The following is a 23,044-nucleotide window of genomic DNA, read 5'->3' as shown; positions in this document are numbered from 1 at the left end:
GGAAACAGCAATTAAAAAAATTGAACTAAATTGTAAGTTAGAACTGTAATTAAAGTACAATTAGAATATAGTGGTAACAAAAAGCATGACATGATTGGTTCTATTGAGAATCAGCGAGTGTTCCTTAGAGAAAGTAGCATTTGCACTGGGTTGGAAGAATGTTCAGTGTTTGTGTAGAATAAGGGATAATGGAAGTCTGATCTTAAAGAAAGCAAGAGTGAAGGGGAAGAGGTACAGTAAGTCTCCTACATATGAATGAGTTCCATTCTGAGGATGTGTTCTGAAAGAGAGGTGCAGTAAGTTCCTTACATACGAATGAATTCTGTTCCAAGAGTGTGTTCTTAAGTCCAATTTGTTCATTAAGTTCAATAAACTGTGCAGTAAGTCCCCTACATATGAATGAGTTCCGTTCTGAGAGTATGTTCTTCAGTCCAATTTGTTCATTAAGTCCAGCAAATTTAGCCTAGGTATCCAACTAACACAATTGGCTATACAGTACTGTACTGTAATAGGTTTATAATACTTTTCACACAAATAATACATAAAAAACAAGTGAGCACAAAAAATAAAACCTTTTTAACCTTAGAGTACAGTACCTTGAAAAGTACAGTTGTGCAGAACAGTACAGTACAACAGCTGGCAAACGGGCTGGCATCGGGTGAACAGGCAACAATAGTTATTGACTGGAGGTAGGAGAGATAGGAGATGGTAGTTCTGAAGGATTGTCAGCAACAGGAGATGGGGGGCAAGCTGTAATTTCACTCACACCCAATGTTGATGGTGCAGGTTATGGTTCATTGCTGGATTCAATTCTATCTACTCTCTTGGAAAAACAATTCAGTGATGTCTCGGTAGTAGCTCTTTTTTTCCTCATAGTTGACACAGTAGTACTGAATTACATTCTGAACATATATTCATTTCTTTGAAAGTTTGTAACTTGAAGGTTTGTATGTGGGGGATTGCTGTGTATGGTACAGCCAGCACAGTTGTCTGTAAGTTCTTCTGGTCTACGTACTGTGCTTGCCATAGGTGTGATGTAATCCAGCACAACGGTTTAGAAAAATCCTTTTTCGGGAAGATGTGTGAAACATTATTAGAAAGGATGTGGTCAGAGCCTGTGTCCAATTAGAAGGCCACTGTTATGGTTTCAGATGAGAGATAAGAAAAAAACTTTGAAGCAACAAAACCTAGTGACTGTGAGGATTAAAGAGAGGGAAGAGTGAGACTCTGACTCAAAAAAAAAAATATGAATCACATATGTAATATTTACAGCTAGACTGCTCTTAACGAAGTTATCATGGAGAATATTTTGGTCCTCTTCTTTTTTTTTTTGAGTTGGAGTCTCACTCTATCACCCAGACTGGAGTGCAATGGCCGCTCCCAGCTACCGCAGCCTCGACCTGCTGGACTCCGGCAATCCTTATGCCTCAGTCTTCCAAGTAGCTGGAACTACAGGAGTGCGCTACCACACATGACTAATTTTTTGACTTATTGTAGAGATGAGGTCTCACCAAGGTGCCAAGGTGGGTCTCGAACCCGTAGGCTCAGGCAATCCACTCACCTCAGTCTCCCAAAGCGCGGGATTACAGGCTGAGCCACCGAGCCCGGCCTCTTAACTTGGCATACTGACTTAAGTGAGTCAAACTGAAGATAACATTTTAAATTTGTTCTTGTAGGAAGTAATTCAGACTTAGTCATTGAACTAAAATATTTTATTTCTCTACTTTATCCTAGCCATCTCATTTATTTTCAGAACATTGAAATTAAGTTGTGCAGCTCAAAAGCCGAAGCAAGTTTTTATAATCTGCTATTTGAAAGAAACATCCAGGCCATGCACAGTGGCTCATGCCTGTATACTCAGCACTTTAGGAATCCAAGGTGGGAGAATGACTTGAGCTCAGGAGTTCAAGATGACATAGCAAGACCTTGTCTCTACAAAAATAAAAATAAAAAAAATTAGCCAGGCATGGTAGCTATTGCCTGTAGTTCCAGCTAGTTGGAAGGTTGAGGCTGCCATGAGCCATGATCATACCACTGCTCTCTAGCCTAGGCAACAGAATGAGACCCCAACTCAAAAAAAGGAAGGAAGGAAAGAGGAAGGAGGGAAGGAGGGAGGGAGGGAGAGAGGAAGGGAGGGAGGAAGGTCTAGTAGCATTTGGTTGTTCTGGGAAGTATTAAAAACTTAGTTGATAAATGTATACTTATGTAAAGATACCACTTGTCATAACCATGTCAGAGTGTCTATTTTGTGTCTATTATGTATCAAGTATTGTGATAGGCCAATTTTTTTTTCTTGTCATTTGAATTAATGCTGACTGCAAGCTTGTGAAGTAAGTAACAGAACAGCCTAGAGAATCTTACAAAACTGAGAATCCAGAGAAGGAACAAATTTATCAGTCTAGCCTGTTTTCAACAGTTTTGGTGAATTATAGAAGCGATCTTACAATATAATTATGCAATTGAAAAAAGAAGAAAAGAGAAAATGCCATGACTGAGAGATAGTAAAAGTCTTATATGGAAGGATCTTTCATTTTTTGGTGCGCATACTTGGCCTGGGAGATTGGTTTGGGTGGAAGCGTTAAGTACTTGTATAGTGTTTTATTTGTTGTATTTGTACCTGTGTGGTCACTTTTCCTGTTCTTTTCTTAAGACTCCCAGTTGGTACTTGACTGAAATTCTGAGGTTGAATTTGGGTTGAATGTCCTCAGTCGGCTATTTTATGTAGGCTTGGAATATATTTTTAAATACGTAGAATTATTTTTCTATTATTATTGAAAAACCAGGTGCATCATTCTGGTTTTTTACAAGACACCTTTTTGTTTCTTTTTTGAATAGAAAGATGAAAACTACAGAAGCCTCCCACGGGATACTAGTAATTGGTCTAACCAATTTCAGAGAGACAATGCTCGCTCATCTCTCAGTGCCAGTCACCCAATGGTGGACAAGTGGCTGGAGAAGCAAGAACAGGTAACTACATAAGCGAATCCTTACATGTGTGCCTTGGTGTAGCATCTGATCCAACACCCCAAAAGATGTTCCTCCCATCATGATCATGTTTAAAAGTAACTTCCTAATTATTTGAACAAACTAGAGTGAAGTATGAGGTTCTATGTCAGAGGTCATCTAATGTAAATGCAGAATATTTCTGTGCTGGTCCCTGACCAAAGCTTTCTTGTGAGCAGTTATGAATATTTGCCTTCAATTCTGAAGCATCAGAGTTTGTGATGTTCCAGAGGCACAGATAGACTTTCAAGACTCACAGAGGCAGTGAGTAGACTTTCAAGACTCTCATCTTCTTCGATAGGCAGTAAGTCCAAGGATCAGAAGAAGCAAATGAAAACTTTTTGTTATACCTGACTTCACTCTGTGAGAGAGATGCGTCCTATGGTGTTGTTTCAGAATTTAGATTACAGTGTCTTGTGAGGTTTGAGCACTTATACCTTCATAAATGTCAAGGACCTATTTTAGGTTTATATGTTTTTAGAGTTGACTAGTTCACTCTGCAGGACCACCACCTACAATTCATGAAATCAGAATTGTTTACCACTCGTGAAATAATTGCTTCCTGTCTTGGGAAGAATGACTATTTACAAAGTTGTTGCATCACTGTTAGACTAAGACATTTTATCTGATAAGTTAATTCTTCCCGTGTGTTTTTAAATATCTTAATGTTTATTATTTAGTCACAGTATTTTTTGTTTTGTTTTTTGGTAGTGAGGAATCCCAGTGTTTTTTTTGTCATTTTAATAGTTTTCATCACCAGCTTTATTGAGATATGACTGACAAAAGTACATGTATTAAGATGTACAATGTGATGTTTTGTTAGATGTTTACATTGTGAAATGATTACCACAATCAGGTTTATTAATGTATTAATCATCTCACATAGATGTGTGTGTGCGTGTGTGTGTGTGTGTGGTGAGATCCCTTGAGATCTACTCTTTTAGAATGTTTCAATACAAATAGCAAATTTCAAATTCTTAGCGGAATGCATTACTATTAACTGGATTCGCCATGCTGTATGCTAGGTCTCTAGAATTTATTTATCTTATAACTGAAAGTTTATACCCTTTGGCCAGTATCTTGTCTTTACCCACACCCTACAGCCCCTGGTAGCCACCATTCCATTCTGTAAGTATGAGTCTGTTTTTTTTTTTAAGATTCTACATCTAATTGAGATCATGCAGTATTTGTCTTTCCATATGTAGCTTATTTCACTTAGCGTAATATCCTTGAGGGTTATCCATGTTGTTGCAAAGGACAAGATTTCCTTCTTTTTTAAGACTGAGTAATATTCAATTGTATATACGTACTGTATTTTCTTTATCTATTCATCTGTCCAAGGGCATTTAAGTTGTCTTTATATCTTGGCTATTATGAATAGTGCTTCCATGTACATGGGAGTGCAAATATGTCTTTGATATAGTCATTTTATTTCTTTAGATAGATACCCAGAAGTGGAATTGCTGGATCATGTGGTAGTGCTACTTTTAATTTTTGGAGGAACTTCCATACTGTTTTCCATAGAGGCTGCCCTAATTTACATTCCCACTAGCAGTATACAAAGGTTCCCTTTTCTTCACATCCTTGCTAACATTTATCTGTTGACTTTTTGAAAACAGCCATCCTAACAGTGTGAGGTAATATCTCATTATGCTTTTGACATACATTTCCCTGGTAATTAGTGAAGCTGAACATCTTTTAATAATTTTAATATTAAAAACCCACATTTGTGGTTACTTAGAGATACTTATTTAAAAATATTATATGGGCAGAAAATTAAGTGAATACTCAGAGAATATTTTGTTGTTTATTTGTCTCAGTAATGTAAAAAATTAATAATAATTCTGTCACCTAAATACTAGGATAACTATTTCTCAATTTAGATTAATGATAGTGTTGAAAGAAATCATAAGTGTTTTACATGTTTCATCTCAGTCTGTTTTATGCTATAAACCTCCTAAAATAAAATATGAAAATTGACTCTTTGCCTTGGGCATCCTGATATTATGGCAAATGTACTGATTTTTGTTATGCAGTATATGTTAGCATGCTAACATTGTGTGATGGAATTAATTTTAAATATCAAAAAACTAGCCGGGCGTGGTGGCTCAGCCTGTAATCTCACGCTGTGGGAGGCTGAGGTGAGTGAATTGCCTGAGCCTGTGGGTTCAAGACCGGCCTGGGCAATTTGGCAAGACCTCATCTTTACAATAAATCAAAAAAATTAGCCGGGCAGGGTAGCGCGCGCCTGTAGTTCCAGCTACTTGGAAGGCTGAGGCAGAAGGATTGCTGGAGCCCAGCAGATCGAGGCTACGGTGGCCAGGAGCGGCCACTGTACTCCAGTCTGGGCGACAGAGTGAGACTCCAACTCAAAAAAATAAAAATAAAAATAAAAAAACTATGGGTGTTCTATGAAGGAAACAATTTTCTCAAGTAGTACATATTTTTAAACTAATTCATGTTATTATTTTATTATCATTTTGACTTAAATGTTTTTAAGATTTAGATAGTTTAGCATGGGCCCAGAAGTCAGACTAGCTAGTTAGTAGCAATTTACCATATATGAGATTTGAACACTTTGCTAAAATTGTTTATGCATCAGTTCACTCATCTAACAAATGGGGATAATCCTGGAAGCTGCCTCAGGGATTGCTGTGTCATATGATACCTGCTTATGGCTTAGAATCAGTCCTGGTGCTTAGAAACACAATGGAAAAATATGTTAGGGAAAGATTGGCCGCAGATGACAGAAAACCTAGATTCCATAATAAGTAATTATTTGTTATTCATGTAAAAGGGTGTCTGGAGGCAGGTCAGAAGTTAGGTTTGTAGCTCAGTAGCCTTCTTGATGACCTCGATTCTCTATCTTTTCAGGTCATTCTCCATCTTTTCAGGGAGCCCCATCCCCCCAGGGCAAGGTGACTGTCTGCTCCAGCAAGTCTTTTTCTACCTTGGCCTTAAGCAGTGCATCCTTGCACAGAAGAAGGGGAACAGGGTCTTTTTCTTCTTTGTGGCTCTCTTTTTTTTTTGAGTCAGCGTCTCACTCTGTCACCTAGACTGTAGTGCAGTGACATGATCATGGCTCACCATAGCCTTGAATTCCTGGGCTTGAGCAGTCCTCCTCCTTTCACACTCAGCAATTTTATTTCCTTGATTTTTTTTTGTAGAGATGAGATCTTGCTATGCAATTTTATTTCCTTGATTTTTTTTTTGTAGAGATGAGATCAGGCTGCTTTTGAACTCCTGGACTCAAGCCATCCTCCTATCTTGGCCTCCCAAAGTACTGGGATTACAGGCATGAGCCACTATGATTGGCCTTTGTTACTCTTGTAAAGCAAATAAACCTTTCCCACAAGCCTCACAACAGATGCTCCTCCATGTTTTGTCAGATGTAATTGCCTTACACTTTTGCCAATTTCTAAATGGAAGGGAGTAAAAGCATCAGTGTTGGCTTAGACCAATTTAGCTTGACCTCCTGGAGTTGGTCATGGGGGTGGGGCTCCCTAGTTCACCTTCTCTGAAACACAATTACCCATCACTGAACACAGTCAGGGGTCTGTTAAGGCAAGAAGAATGGGATGTGTGGGCAGGGGTAGGGAGTGATAATCAAGAGCGAACTAGAGATTGGCAGCCCAGAGTTTCTAAAATATAATACATTTAGTTATTGTATAAAGATGTCACTTTTACTATTGCAGTTGTAGATCTGTTTTTAAGGAAGGTGTACAGTTATCCTTTGTAATTTTGGTATAAAATAGTTTCTTTTTAAGCAAAATGGATTGCATTGAGATACCACACAGACACATTTTTTTCTCCCAAAGACTGATCCTTGATTTGCTGCTGGTGAAGTTACTTGAAGTATTTGTTTAATGATATGCAGGTTTTTAAAAGACAGGAACACCTTTAGTCTATGTAGATGACATTAGACAGAGCCTAAAAACATCTTCTTCCTTGACTTAAGTTTTTTTTGTGTGTGTGAGTTGGAGTTTCACTCCGTTGCCCAAGCTGGAGTGCAGTGGCATGCTTACAGCCACTCTAGCATCGACCTGTTGGGCTCAGGTGATTCTTCCACCTCAGCCTTCCAAGTAGCCAGAACTATAGGCAGGTGCTACCATGTCTGGCTAATTTTTTGATTTATTGTACAGATGAGATCTCGCCAAGTTGCCCAGGCTGTTCTTGAATCTATGGGCTCAGGCAATCCTCTTGCCTCGGCCTTCCAAAGTGCTGGAATTACAGGCTTGAGCCACTGTACCTGGTTGACTTAGGTTTTTTAAAATGGTGATCTTTTCACTAAATTTGATAAAAGTAAGGGTGTAGACCTAGTAGAAGACATTGATGATTTCATATTCATAAAATAATTAATTAGACTGAAATCTCTCTAACCGGACAAGAACCTCATAAAACAAGATAAAACCCATATTAAAATGTTTGCTACAAGTAAGCACTATTGTTTGGGTAGAAGAGGATTAAGTAATAAATTATTCTGGAAATCTATTCTAATGATTTCCATTTAGTTGTGACTTTATTCTGTTAACTGTTCCCCCTAAGTCTTCTGATTTTAATGACCTTCCGAGGCTTTCTTCTTCTCTTTAGTTTTTGCCATTAAAAAGAAAGAAGATTGCATCACATAGATAGATGAATGTTTTATATAGTTTTAAAAACAAAGCCACCCTCTACCTTTCTAGTTTGGGAACATAGGGGTAGAGCTGATGACTGTCTTCCTTTAGTTATGCCATCTGGACTGAAGAGGTCAATAGAGCTCAAGATTGTATGTACCTCCAGTGGCGTTTGGTTGCTCTGTTTCCTTCTAGAGGACTTGTCTCTCATGTATTTCTGAAGGCAATTATGACCATGTCAACCTTGCCAGTGAAGATAGACAGTAGGAATGGAAAGGGCAAAAGAATGCTTTAAAGTTGAGAAGCTAAGATGTCTTACTCCTTGGGTGGGCTTGATCCCATGTAAGGGGTTAGTGAAACTTCTTGCTCTCTATTAGAGCATTCATCAGTTTCACTTCTATAACAAAAGGTAGGTGCTGTATCTTATTAGAACTCTGTGCCAAGAAGCATAGAATTTTCAAAAAGAGTAGTCTCCCTTTTCAGTGACTAACTCACCTTGTTCAGAATAGCAGTAGCTGAATCCTCCATCAGTGGAGGACTGTGTATCTTTTAAATAACATCTTTTTCTTATGTCAATCTTGTGACTTCTGTTTTCTAAGAAATCACAAAGGAAACAAATGATTTGAAAAGTAAATAGTTTGTTGTTGTGTTACTTGGAAAAAGTTTTCACGCTTCTGAAATTTTGACTCTAAGGCCTCCAAACAAAGAAAGCAACAAAACCTTAATTTTTGATGCTTGACAATGTTTTAAGAAGTTTGAATTTCTTTTAACCATAACTATTTCCCAGACTTGCATAGACTATAATTTAATACTGAGAGATAACAGATCACAAGCTGGCTTTGTTCTTAATCCCCACACTTTATTGCAACTAATAAATTCCACCAAAGAGGTGGCAGGAACTTTACAGCACATGATTGGAAGAATTCAGCACCAGAAAGTGGAGGGACCTTAAGGAAAATATAAGCTAATTGGGAGCCTGCCATTTCACTACCTTCTCTTGGTGTACAGGCCTGAACCCAATTAGCAGAAACAGCAAGGAGGTACAAGGCACATTCCAACCATCACTTAAGCTCTGTTATAGGGGAGCGACTGCCCTGACCTTTCGAGAAAAATCCATATTTTGGGGGCTCTTTCCATTAAGAAAACTTCATTTAATTGGCAGATTAGACTAAAGGAGGAAAACTAGGAGGAAAACTATCTTAAATGTTTATTGATGATGGCACAATGCTGAGGTGACACTGAGTGTGCTGTTCCCTCCTGCCCTCTGTACCCTTGCCAGCCAAAAAGGAATCCCACCATCCGGTGTTGAGTCTCAGAATCTCAGAGCCAGAAGTTTTGGGAGCCATGGCAACACTTTTTTTGGTCTTCTTATTTTATACACCTTTATTATTTTCTCCAGCCATGATGCTTTTGCTTTATGCTTTTGAAAATATTTACCTATTATAAGTAATAGTCCCAGGATACATATAATTACTTATATTCACAGATTATTGGAAAAGTTAGGTTCTATGAGTTTACTTTTACTTTTCATTCTAATTTGATTAAGACCAAATTCTTTAAGATCTAGGACAAAAGTAAACTTAAAAATTTGTGTGGAAACATTTTTAAGCTTATCCTGGTTAAGTGAATTTCACCAAACAGGCAGCAGGAACTTTACAGCACATGACTGGAAGAATTCAGGACCAGAAAGGCACTTTTACAAAATGTATGTTTCCTTCCAGGCCAGTCAGTAAGTAATTGTGGCAGAAGGTTTAGACTAGGTTTTAACATGGTATTACACTACAGTGAGTGTCTGGGATAATCAGGTCTTGGTTCATGTGTTCCCACAGCTTATCAGAGTTGATTTTTTCACTGATCTCCCTAGAGGAAGATCCTCTTCCTTTCCTAAGTGGTTCCTAGCCTTTTCCAAATGAAAAAAATATATATCATTTTACTGAGACCTAGAACTTTCTAGATGACATAAAGAAGTTGTTTTCAGAATAATGAAATGGTCATACTTTCTTAATTTTGAAATTAGGAAGTGACTTATTCAGAAATCTGATTGCAGTGGCATCAGACTGGTCATTTAAATGACTGATGGGTCATAGCTTTAAACTATGGAAGAGCTATAGAAATTCCGAAGGAGAACAGAAAGGGCTTCATGATATCTGCCTTCATTCATGAGACATAAGGTTAGGTTCTGATGCTGTCAAATAGTCATTGAAATGTGGTTGTTTTTTGTGTGTGTGTTTATTTTGGGTTTATCCTTTAACCTTTAGCCCATAGGCACTGAGAAACCAAATGACTGTTCAGATTATCTGGTGAAAAATAATCTAAGATCCCTGCCTCTAAATTCTAAAATTCTTTGGTTTTCTATTAAAAGGAAAAGGGACTTATTACTTTCAATTGGCAGTCTATCCTAAAAATTGTGCAGAAGCAAAAATAATTGTGTTTATCTCTAGTAATGCCAAATGCAGAAACAAAAAACATCAAGATTGTTTTAGAATTAAATTTAGTTTTCATCATAAAATGCCAGAGATTTTATTTCATAACAGAAGTCTGTCATGTTCACAATGATACCCAAAATAAAACCAAAAAAACCTTTTAAGAGGGTGGTTTTGTCACCTGGGTTTATTATTGCCAATAGCAGATTATTTTGTTGTGCTTCAATGATATGTTGACTGCTATTATAATACATGTGTTAAAATTATTTGTTTAAAACATAATGATTAAAGCATCCAATATGCATGGGACACATATTATTTTCCGTGAACCCTATTTATTTTCTACTTTAATATCTTAAGAACTGTAGGCTAGAAACATCAGTGAAAGAACAAGACTAGGGTGGAGGTTCTTCTTAAAAGGACTCACTCATTTCTTGAGGAGGTGGACAGCTATATGTAGGGTCAGTTTAGTCCTGAGACCACCAAGTAGTATTTTGCCCTTCCATACAGAGACACAATGAGTCTGGTAAACATACAACAAGACTAGAAACCTGCCTCCATTGAGTGGGTCATGTTTTCTGGTCCTCAGATCACAGGTTTTATGCTCAAATCCAAGATATATAAAATTGTGTGTTCAAATCCAAGATATATAAAGTATGCAGCTTCATTTTCTCTGTATGCAAAATAGGAAAAGTAATACCCATTTGGCAGATTTTCGCTTTGCATGTGAAGATTGACGCAGTGCACATTCAAATGCAACTACAGTTTTCTGTGAACTGTACACATGCTTGAGATGCTGTTTTCCAGTCTACCTTTCATTTTGGGTAAGAATAGCCTTAAGGGTTACACCTCAACAACTCTCTCTTGTACTGAATAACTAATTTTATGTTCTTAAATATTATTTTTTTTCCCTTGCCTGTTGGAAGTACCATTTGGTATGCTGGGCTGGTTTATTTTCATCCCTAGTGTATTTCGAATGCCCTCATCATCCTTTCAGAATTGGATTCTTGCTTCTGTGGCGTCTTATCAAAATTAGAATAAAATTTAATCGTTTTAAATCATCTCTGGTTCTTTTCTGAAGAACATAATCTGACACAAAAATGACATTAGTGTTAATCTCTGTGTCTGCATCCATTTTTTATATTTCCTTTTGTTTTTGGGAAGCGTGCATGGTTTTAATAAGATTAAATGTAAGAATACCATTTAAGAATGTTAAGTGTCTTTATGAGGGGCTTCTGCTTAGCCACTTGCCAAGCATCTGAATCCCTTTGTGATATGGATGAAGGTAGGGCTGCAGTGTCAGTCATTTGCTTCTGGACCTGGGTTATGCAGCTGAAGCAGTAGTGGTCAATTTATCCCTTTCCTTAGGGACTAGCCATATTTATTGCTTCTTTGGCCTATGGAGCTAAAAGCCTGCAAGCAGCAGGGAAGTAAGTCACAATTTTTACTGACTGAGAAATCTTTGGCGGTGTGTGGATTAACCTTCACGGGGAACCTGTGACTAGCTGGCGATTTCCTTGCCTGTGAATACTGGTGCTAGAATCAGACATTTAGAGCTGGCACTATGGATAAAGATACATTTTCATTTTTAGCTTTGACCCCCAGGTGTCTTTTCATATTTTTAGTGCAGGCAGTCTTAAAGATTTTTGTTATGAGCTGTGCGATTAAATATGACGATGAAAAGAATACATGCTTTATTACTATCTCTCTTTCTTCCCACCCATCTGTATGTCATTTGCTTTTGAAATTTTGTTCTTTATTTCTGTGTTCCGTGTGCAGTGAAACTGCTATTCTTTAAAAAATACTGGTTGTGAAATCGCATTAACATTTTCAGCTTGCAATGTGTTGTTTTCACTACCTATTTCCTGCAACCTGCTTATAGAAATTAAATCACTTATAAATCATTTTTAATTTTGAAATCGTATGTTCTAGGTAGGTATACTTTTTTTTTAATAAGTCCTATACCGACTTTTCCCAGTTGCCTTCAACATGGTCTTTAAAAATTCCTGTTTTAAGTGTTAAAACATTTTGCCCAATGGTTTTATGTTCTTTTCCTCCCACTGAGGCCTGAGTTTATGTGTCCTATAGTATTTTTATGGGTTCTCTGTATCTATGAGCCTTTTTTTTCCTTTAGTTTTTTTTCTCGTTTTTTTCTCTGCTCTAATGGCTGAAAGAAGATTTTAGATGAGCTTTTAAATAGCTGAGCAAATTATAAAGAAATTAAAGTATGGTATTGGAGGGGTTGGGGTGGGCTTTTGGGTTTCATTTCATGTTAATATTACTACTCTTTCACAATAAGCACATGTTACCTTTGAAATGTTTTTATTTTTAGTGTATGAAGCTTCACAAAATATAATAAGAAAACTGAGCATTTTTTTCCTTCATTTCTACAAGTACTATCATTTTCAGATTGTAAGATGGAATTGTAATCTTGATATTTATTGGATTAAGTTAAACCCTTTAAGAAGCATAATGTGTTTTCCTACTTTGGTAGGCCCCTTAATTCTCTGAAGTAATTCATTAACTGGCCTTCTTGTGACTTGGTGTTTCATCCCCTTGAGAAATGAAGTGTGGAATGGAAGCCCTTGTGTTCCCAACATCACACTGATAGCCCTTCCTCTCGGTGCCACTCCTTGTAAGCAGAGGATGAGAGGTCCCTGACCTTGAATGCCAACATCTTCTATCCTGTTTCCCATCCCTTCTGTGTCTTAGGACATTGGCCCCATATTAACTTTTCTCTACAGTCATGAATGTCTCCCCCCCCAGGTCTTTCCAATCAGCACATATATGCTCAGTGAGCCCAGTTCCCTCTTTCAGACCTTTGTCTCACTGTGGCTTGCGCTCCCTCACAACTCACATGGAAATGGTCACATGTCCTCCCCTCAGAGGACCTTCTCAGTCCCTTCATTTGATGGTGGGTGACATCTCTTTGGCTTTCCACTACAGTCTCTTCCTTCAAAATCCTTTTCTTTATGACATTGATGAGTCAGAGTCTGTCTTTGTTTCTTTGTGTGTGTCTTTGTTTCTGCTGCTTCCCTGCCCTAAAATGGCCTAGGCATTGTGTTGTTTACTGTTTGTAGCTCCTAGTAAGCTCTTCCATATTTTTGAGTGAATAAGTGTTTGAATAAATTGAAAGAAAAAATTCCATAATGTCATCACTTTTTCCGATCCTGCAATGGGTATATTCTTTTTTGGATTAGCTAAACTAACTGTTTTATAATGCCCTGTGATGTGCTATCATGGTTTTTATTATCTGTGAGCTAGAAATTTCAGATTGTAGGTAAGTCAATGAAAACCCATAGATGATGAAGACATAGCCATTTGTAAACCTCATTAATAGCCATACTATTCTATCAGTGATATTTGATGACATCATTGAGTGTCACTTAGCATTTGCCTATGGTAAAAAGACTGAAAAGTGATTATAAACCAAGGGACCAAGAAATGAAGAGAAAATGTAAGCTACTTTTTGGCAAAGTAGTGTTCCTATTTTGGAAAATATGGTGATATGATGGAGAGCATAGCCTTTCTCATCCATAATTTTAAGCACTTGAACTTTTTTTGAGACAGTCTTATAACTGAACATGGATTCAAGTATAACAAGATGGGCACTCTTAGTCTACTACTGTCAGTCTATCTGTGACTAGTGATGCCTGTTATGACACTGTTGACCACAGTAGTCTTGGGAAAGCCACCTGAGTCTCTAAAGGCTTTGTAGAGGAGGTGACAGACACAGAGTTAAGCTACTCTGACCCACTTAGCAAGCCTTTTGTGGAATATAGGGAAAAAGATGACCAAAAAAGTGTTGTTATGAGCCCAAGATAGTTGTCAATTCTACTAGCTATAAAAATATTTGATTAAATATTTAAAATGTTTAATTATTAGGAAATATTAAATTGCTCTTCATGCTTATATAACTAAAGTGACAGACATTTTGTTTAATTGGAAAAACAATATTTGAACAAACCATTTGATTATATTGAATAATTTATAAGCAATTGAGTTGAACATAATATAGTTAAATATTCTTTCTCGAAAATATTATATTTTTCATTTGTGAGCTGTTTTTAGCTGTATTTAATTTTTTTTTTACAGAGAATTCAGAGGTTTTTCATTTTCATTAGAATGAAAATAAATTATAATGCTCTCAGAGCCCAAGCTAGCAAAATTTTTCTCTTAGAGATATTTTTTCTTATTCTAAGAACAAGGGGTCACATGTTCAATATATAAAATATAAATATTATAAATTCTAATCTTTTAATATGCAACACGTAGTACATAACTTTTGGGAATTATTTTCTTCATTCAGTTCTAGGTGTAAAGCTTTTTTATACATGGATGTTTGGTGGAAATGGAAATTTGACATGGGAATTATTTTGAGTTTTGGAAATTGTTTTCAAATAGAGAGGAAATTTCTTTGTTTATTATGGTATTACACAAAATGTTTCTTAGTTAGTGGAATTGATTCTGGTATGAAGTTGACCTCACATAGGCTATAGAGAATGTTTTGCTTTTTATGCTGATGGATAGGAGTCCTTCTTCCATATTAGCCTTAGGGTTCATTAGACATCTGTGTGAGATGAGTGATTCTAATGTTCCCTGTTACTTGGAATATAATATAACTCATATAGTCATATGAGGATTAATTTGATATTATTTCTTTTTTATTTTTAATATGCTGTTTATTTAATTTTTAAATGTAATATATTCATAGTTTCAAAATCAAACATTATACATGGATTTGCAAAAATTATAGTCTTGCTCCCATAGCTGTTTTTTTGATCACCCAGCTCTTCTCTCCATATGCAACCACAATTATCTTGTGGGTCCTTTCAGATGGTACCAGGTTTTTATGAACACATATGGAAATATATTTTCTTTTCATTTCTTTATATAAATACCATCTCCAGTCTTCTGTTCTTAGTTTTTTTTTTTTTTTCTTAATATAGCTTGGCAGTCTTGCCATATTGACACATAAATAGTGTCCATTTTTAAAAGATTTTAATAATTTTTCTTTGTGTAGATTGGCCACTGGCTATTGGTAGGCATTTAGGTCATTTACTGTCTTTTGCTATTGCAGAAAAGTATTGCAATGAATAACCTTTTATATACAAGTCATTTTTTATTGACTATCTCTTAGACAGATGCCTAACAATGAAACTATACATTTATTCATTGTACAAGAGTAGTATTTACATTTATAACTGGTGGATGTGTCAAACTGACCTCGGTGGACATGGGACCAGGTTACACTCTGCTAGAAATGCCCAGGAGACCTCATTCACTCAATCATATCACATTGCAACATGACATTCTATGCAATCTGTTATATTGACTTGATCAGGTATGCCCTTAAAATATTTCCCTTTACATCGTCTCTAAAGCAGAAGGCTTTTGACGCACTTGGCCAACACAGAGGTTGAAAGTGGGGTCCTTGACTATTAAGGAGCACAAATCATATATACCCCTTCTTTCCCCAACAAATAACAGCCAAAGAAAAGAAAGACTTTGGGTGGAAGGGTGAGATCTTGTTACTTTTTTAGAACATTGAGTTCAGCTCCTTAGTATTTGCTTGGTTGTCAGTCACTCTGAAATGTCTCAGCTGCCCCTCCTCCTGGTCTCAATATTTTCTTCCTTGCTTAATTTCTCTAATTTTTTTTCTCTCAAAATTCTCAAAAGAGTTAGAGACTGGGTGAAAACTCTCAGAGTTTGAATACAGGGAAGCATCCAAATTCTACAAAAAATTCACTTTTAAGTGGTAAATGTGCATCAAAATTCTTGTTAGTTTTTTACTTGAGTGCAGCATATTAGTAGATTTGCATGAATAATCTATGGAAAAGAATTGATAAGTACAGGTTTAAGTTTAAGAAATATTTTCCTTCAATTACCTGACTCTGAAACTTTTAAATAACATTTTTAGAAATGGTAAATACATAAAGGCAGCATGTAAATCAAATGAGACTATGGAAAATTTTCACTTTTGACATAACTTGTGCATTTAAAAAAATATTTTAAGTCTCTGGTATTGATACATATTTTTCTTTTATCAACTAGAATGGTGTTATTATCCCCTTCCCCATTTCTATCTCCTGCTTTAATGAAAATGACTAGAATAATGGGGACAGAAAAAGGATACGATTTTTTTTTAAGATGGGTAGCTCACTAAAACTTCTTAAAAAAAGGTGTTATTATAATGTATTTCTGTGTTAATGTGTGTGTGTGTTTTCTTTTGTTATACCCTAGACTCTATGTTACATAATGGTGTGGAAACCACTTATTTAAGAGATTTAAACTTTTTGTAACAAATGTAGTTTTCTTGCCAAACTTAAACATGCTATGTTGTTCTTGATTTCTGTGATTCATTGAAAAAAGCCCGTCTTCTTGAGATACAAGATTTGTGTTGGTGGAATTGATCTATTTGGGTACTTGAAAATGTGTTCAACATATTAGTGTCTCATTTATAACATTTCTCATTCCATGAAGGATTGTTAGTGGTTTATATTCTCATTATTTTATCACCTATTAGGACTTAGCATTCCTTCCCTTATGTTCATTATTGCATCATTAGTTGGCTTAGGTGAGTGTTGAGGAATTCTGACTGATCAGAATTTTCTGTCTCTGAATGTGCTGGTTAGTTGACTCTGGGAAGCAACTGATTTTAGATTGTTCTTGATGTTTCCAAACTTTTCCCTATCTGAGATTTAGGAAGTTGAGATGATGTGTTACCATCTGCGATTATTGCAAAAGAAAGAGTCAGAGATAGCTACAAATACAATCATTTCCCTCTTCAATTGTTTTCCTGTTATTTGTAGAGTCAAAGTGTAAACCAGAAATAGTTACACACACCAGTATCAAAAAGTATTATATTAACTATAGATGTCAATTATGGAATTTCTAAAATTGCATTTAATTGTCTAGAATGATGAAATGTATGTCTCTGTTTAAATGACTTTTTGTCATTTCTTGATCCATTGTTTTGGACACCTTTATTTATGTCAGTTTTTCTATCCCTTACACCTAAAGTTGTTCTAATTTAATAAATGTCATGCTTAGCAAAAGTAGAGAATTTGCACAGCCCAGAAACCTTGTGTGAATGTGTGAATGTGTGGTATGTGAATGTGAATATGTGCTGGTGTGTGAATGGTGGTAGTTATGGTGTTACATTGCAGTTATTTTCACAAAGACAAGAGAACCTGGGATCTTGATGCTTGCACCTTTACCAGCCAGTGATATTCTGCATGTTCTTCTTTACTTTTCTTACGCCATTTCTCTATAGGTACCTCTAATCCTGACAAATGTCTTTATAAATCCATTCATTCTTCTGTGTCCCCTTTTCTTCTTCCTAAGACCATGCCTCTAGCACCTCTTCCATGGATTGCATTTGCACTGCATTGTAGCCATCCTACCTATCCACATCTCCCTCTACACTGTGGTCAGAGTGATGTGTGGGCAAGAGCTCTGCTTAGCACCCTTTGGGGCTCTTATTGTCCTCAGCAGCACTGAGGGGTAAAGTGGCTAACAGTTGCATGAAGACACGGTGATCTGGATTGGAATTTCATAGCATATCTTATGCTGAGCAAGTTCCTGCAGTTTCTGAGTTTCAAGGCAAACTTCCTACTTTCTATGATATATCTCAGAAGATTAGATGAGCTAGGTCATGGAAAGCTCTTAAAACAGTACCTGCCACACAGGAAACCCTCAGGAAGCATGAGTGTTGATGCTGGTGTTTCTGTCCTTGTTGTGGTTGGGTCTTCCTGATCTTCCTTCACTGACCTCATTCCAGCAGTCCCTTCCCACTCCTGCCAGCTCTCAACTCCTACCGGACTCCTCATGCTCCCTGTTCTTGCAGCCCTGGGCCTTTGAACATGCTGACTGACTCTCCCTCTTTTCCTTCCTTGGTCTCATTCTTCAGGTCTCATCTCCAGTTTTAGGGGATGTTTTTCCTGACACCTCTCTCCTTCATTCCATTATCCTTAGCCACACCCCATCCCTGCTGAACCCAATGTCAGGTGCACGTAGTCATGTCTTATTCTTTTTCCATCATCGTACTTGCCAGTTTTCATTTTAATTACGTCTCTTTCATCTTAACAAGGGCAGGACTCTTATGTTTCTCAGAGTTTTTCATTTGTATGTTTGTTTTGTTTTGTTTTGAAAGCGGTATGACTCAACTTAACGGTGGCATTGGATCTCCTTAACAAACGCTTGCATCTCAGCATGTAACCCATATTTTTATTGGATACATTTGTTATTGTAAAGGGCTATCTGCTTGTAATTTGTACATCTAAAGATGTTCTTCTCTTAAAACATTTTTATAGCAAGCCTTCTGATTTAAAATATCTTGTTCCATAATAGCATATATTTTCTTACATTGAATGTTTAACTTTTCAAGAATCTCTTCTAGATTAAATTGGGGAAGGTTTGAGGGGAGGGCAAGGAATGTTAGTTTGATTATATCAGCAGAATCTAGGCTTTTGGACTTACTTGTGTTTTAAGTCCCTGGAGGGACTAATTTTCTTGAGAACTTTGTATTTTAATCATATACAACCCCCATTCAGTAATACTTTCATAAACTTTTGGCTGAAACTCTGGTACTAATGTCCTGAACTCAGAGAGAGAAACATATTTTTGTAGATGGGCCAAGAAAAATAGGTTTCAATTTTTCCATTGAGTGATCTATTAAACTTTTTGGTAATTTAGTTGTCTAATATTGGACATGACTTAGGCAGTGATTTGATGTATTTTCTGTGACTCAGTATAATGACTGTTTGAATTTTAAGGTTTTGCTTTTCACTTGGAGGTAACTTATGTTAGATTATACATCATTGTTTAATGGTTAAGTTTTATTCCTTTTGTTGTAGATTTTTAAAAAAGGATGAATCCCATGTCTTATTTTCTTAAATGTATTTGAAATGGTAAAATATGTAGATAATTTTTATTGAAGGTGAAAATGCTTTCTTTAACGTACTTTAAGGGACTTTCTTTAAGGCATCTGTACAGTTTTCCCCCTGCTGTTGGTAAGTGGCTGAAACAGTGCTTTGGCGCTACGGCACCCTGGAGAAGCTTTTCTCTTTACTTCTCTGACCTTCTGTTTCTAAGCTCATGTGTATTATTTACAGAAATTGCTTTCTTCTGTTCTACCTGCTCTATGTGCCCTTCTTTGGTGAACTTATATATTACTTTAGTTTCTCTTCCCATTCCTGCAGCCTTGTGCATGCCTGCACGGACCAGTTGATCATGTCTATCTATATATCTTATTGATCACTCAGATCCAACAAGGATGAAGTTACCATCTTTATGCGTCCTCCCAAGCAGAGGGAAAGTGGTTGCTAGTAAAAAGGGCAATGTGACTTGAAACCACTTGTTCTGGACCAGGATCTCTGTGGAGTTGGGCAATATATAGCAGCTTCTGTAAGCAGAATTACCTTACTGCCTGTGAAATCATGAATAGTTAATTTCCAAATGTTTCCTGGACCTAGAAAATTCTATGATTGTCTATGATTTTCTTCTTTTAATTTTGCCATGTGTCTTCCAGGTTTCAAACTTCTTCCTTTTTTCTCTTCCAACTCCTTCATGTTTTACCTATTTCTATATATTCATTCTTTACTCTTGAAGGTATAATATATAGTACCTCTTGCCTCTTTTTTTCTGATACCGTTTTCAGAAGCTTTAATGATTATATCATGGTGGGAAGCTTATGCTCTTGACCTAGAAAAAGTTAAATTTCTATTTCCCTTGTCTGTGTGACCTCAGCAATGCTAATATATATATAGCATCTGTTCTCATTTCAGCCATATTCCTTTGGACTGGACTGATGTAATAATATCTGTCTTCCCTCTCCATCTGTTCCTTTTTGAAGGCAATTCTACATATTTCTATTTGCTTAATCTTCCAAATAGTCACTTGGATTGCCTCACCTGCAAGTTTAAATGCATGAAGGAGCTTCCTATTGTATTCTAATTTAAAATTAAACTCATTAGCTTGGTATTCTATGTTCTCTGCAATACAAATTTCAATTTAACTTTTTTAGGCATCATCTGCTACCATGATCTCATACATCTTCAAATCTCTGGTGGAATTCCATACCTTCCTTTACAATAAATTCTACTCCTATCCTCAGATATCCCTAGACTCCCTCTCCCTTCTAAGTCAGCAATGTGTCATTTAATTAATTACTGAATTACTGAATTCAGTCTTTGATATCGTATGTGCTGGATGCTTGCTATAAGATTCCACTTAAAAATGAGGGGTTAGGATCAGGGATGCTGTTCATGCAGACCATAGTAGGATCCCATCCCCATACTTATTCACTGGAGTCTTGAGTAAGCTCCTTAACCTCTAGATTCCTGGAGGAGCCCAGATTTGGGTTGAAATGGCCACTTAATGAAAACTAATATACGACAAGTTTATCTGAATAGTAAAAAAAAGAAGAGTGTGGTGAGATTTTGTGGATATGCAAATAATTTATTTCAGCTAATGATCTTTCTACAAAATGCCAATCAGCTTTTATCACATGGCTTAGATGTTATTTTTTATTGCTATGGTGAAAAAGATGTTTTGGTGCTCTGTCTGTGTGTAGCACCCTATGAAGTAATGCTATAATGTGCCTGCAATCAGAAGGCCTAGATTTGACTCTATCCTGAGGGATTCATTAGCCTGACCTCGCCGATTTGCCATTTCCTCATCTGGATCATTGGGAAAATTGCCTCTTTCTTTCTGATACCGTTTTCAGAAGCTTTAATGATTATATCATGGTGGGAAGCTTATGCTCTTGACCTAGAAAAAGTTAAATTTCTATTTCCCTTGTCTGTGTGACCTCAGCAATGCTAATTGACTCTTTCCTCTTTTGATTTTCTTATTTGCAAAATGGTAGATAATATAACCTATCTCGTAGACTTTAGTAGAATGAGATAAAATATTATCAGTCAATATTCAATAAATGTTAGTTATTTTAATTATCATAATGTGCTAGTGCAAGCCTAATATAAAATTTATCATTATTTTCTGCCACTTACCCAATCCTAATCATTGCTGTAAAATTTCAATAGTTATTTCTATCATTAGGAAGTCGACTTGCTCCTTATCTTTAAATGCAAGTCTTTGTTGGATAGAATAATGGCAAATTACATTCAACAGGCTATTATAAAGGTTTCTAGGTTATAATTTTTTGTATTTAAAACAAATTTATATATACGATCAGTATTATCTTTGTGCTTTCCACATGTGTTAGATGGTTATGTTTTTTCTATAATTATACATATGGTTAAAATCCTTTGATAATAAAAAAGAATAAAGGATAGCCAAGAATATGTCAATCAGCATATTTTCTGACTACATTAGAACTGTAAACACTTTAAATAAGATGGTTCTTAATAATCTTACTAAGAAGTATTGGCATTATGGCAAGCTTCTTTTTTGTAAGTAAAACAGATTTTTACTTACTTGTGGCTATAATGCTTCCCATCTAGGTTTATCTTTTATTTAAATTCAAAGAAGTATCTAGACTGAAGTAAAATTGAAACTAGAATCTAAATTCGTGACTGTATCATTATCTCAGTTCATGGATACTTTAGCTAGTATATATGACACATAAAAGTTTGCTTTCCCAGTTTCTGAGATTTTGCTATTTTGTAACTACTTTTAGCTTTACAATATAAAAGGAATTCATTTTTATAATGTTTTCTATTTCAAATTTATTTAGAATCTTTATGCATTAAGTTAAATGCATAAGCATTCTACTCTGATTCTAAAAACCAAGACAATAACTTTTAATATAAAATTTCTATATGCGTACTTTGGTTTTTTAAAGAATTTTTTTACTGTTTACTCTTTACCACTTTCAGCCTGTTTCTTTGGTGGGCGATTTTGCATTGCCAACAAGTTTTCATTTACCTTTCCATAGTCACTTTTATTTTGTATGTGTGCATATGTGTGTATGTTTGTACAGGATTACACACAATTTAATTTTAAAGTTTCTGTATGGTTTCTTTTGACTTAAAATATAGAATAAAAATTGTTCTTGCACTCTTTAACCCCACTAGTGGTTTGAGTCAGCAGAACCACTGGCCTGGTAGTCCTTTCCTTGTCCTTTCATCCCACTGACTGGGCTACTTACTTAGAAGGCCAGCCATCTTCTTCCATGCAAGCAGTGATGGGCTACATCATTTTCATCTATATTTTGAATAATATGTGCGCTAATATAAATGAGTTTTTCATCTTTCATGTGTAAGCTTAAAGGTAGAAAATAATTTATAAAATTGTAAGGCATATTTAACAAACAGGCAATCATAAATTAGAAGGTTTTGGTTTCCTTGGGTTGTTTGGAGTGCCTCTGGTCTTGCTAGGCTTATTCAGAAGAATAGTCCTGTCAGTCACTGGTTCAGAATTTTTGTAAGCAATGGAGTCTCAGGAGATGAGAGAGATTCTTTCTCAATTAGGCTACCTGTCTTGAAAGTTTGGGCCATGGTGGAGGTGCACTGGAAGATGAAATCACATTTTTGGGAGTAGCTCTCTTGCAAGGAGCCTTGGTCTATGTACCCTCTCTTTCTGGCAACTTTTCCTGGTTGCCATACCTAGTATATTCCACCTCCAAACCCAGTTTCCCTCAGTCTTGTTTGTGTCTTGCTTCCTGTGCCTTATAGTTGCCACCCCCCACCCCACCCCAAACACCACTCCTTCCTCACCTCTGTGTTCCTGGGACCACTCTCCTCTCTTTCTTCATTATGGCTCATCTATCAACTAGAACTTATTGAAAGTCTCCATTCTTAACACTGTGAGTGAGGTCATCTGCAATCAGGAGCATTTGTTTGAATAGCATGACTGTTTATCATTAAATTTTAGGTCTTGATGTGTTATTATATTAATATTTAGAAATATTTCAAAACTTTGACTTTTTGAAATTACTATGATTATTGGTTCTTCAGTTTCCTATTTTTAAAAAATATACCTGTGAGTGGATTGCCTGAGCCTGCGGGTTCGAGACCTGCCTGGGCAGCGAGACCTCATCTC

The 23,044-nt window shown here is 36.2% G+C and overlaps 1 protein-coding gene across 11 annotated transcripts in view; it reads left to right on the top strand.

Moving 5' to 3' along the window:
* Nucleotides 1–23,044, top strand: part of PARD3 (par-3 family cell polarity regulator) — a 675,053-nt gene that overhangs the window by 345,794 nt on the left and 306,215 nt on the right. For 9 of the 11 annotated variants that reach the window (XM_008065798.2, XM_008065800.2, XM_008065804.2 and 6 more), the window contains exon 5: nucleotides 2,836–2,967. The exons of the other annotated variants lie outside the window; for them this stretch is intronic. In XM_008065798.2, coding sequence (XP_008063989.1) covers nucleotides 2,836–2,967 — 132 coding nt within the window. The remainder of the gene's footprint in view (nucleotides 1–2,835; nucleotides 2,968–23,044) is intronic. 11 annotated transcript variants of the gene reach the window in all.

The sequence above is a fragment of the Carlito syrichta genome, unplaced genomic scaffold, assembly GCF_000164805.1.
Source record: "Carlito syrichta isolate Samal-C Ts95f unplaced genomic scaffold, Tarsius_syrichta-2.0.1 Scaffold308805, whole genome shotgun sequence".
NCBI lineage: Eukaryota > Metazoa > Chordata > Mammalia > Primates > Tarsiidae > Carlito > Carlito syrichta.
The sequence above is the reverse complement of the archived record's forward strand: the minus strand, read 5'-3'. Positions and strand labels throughout refer to the sequence as shown.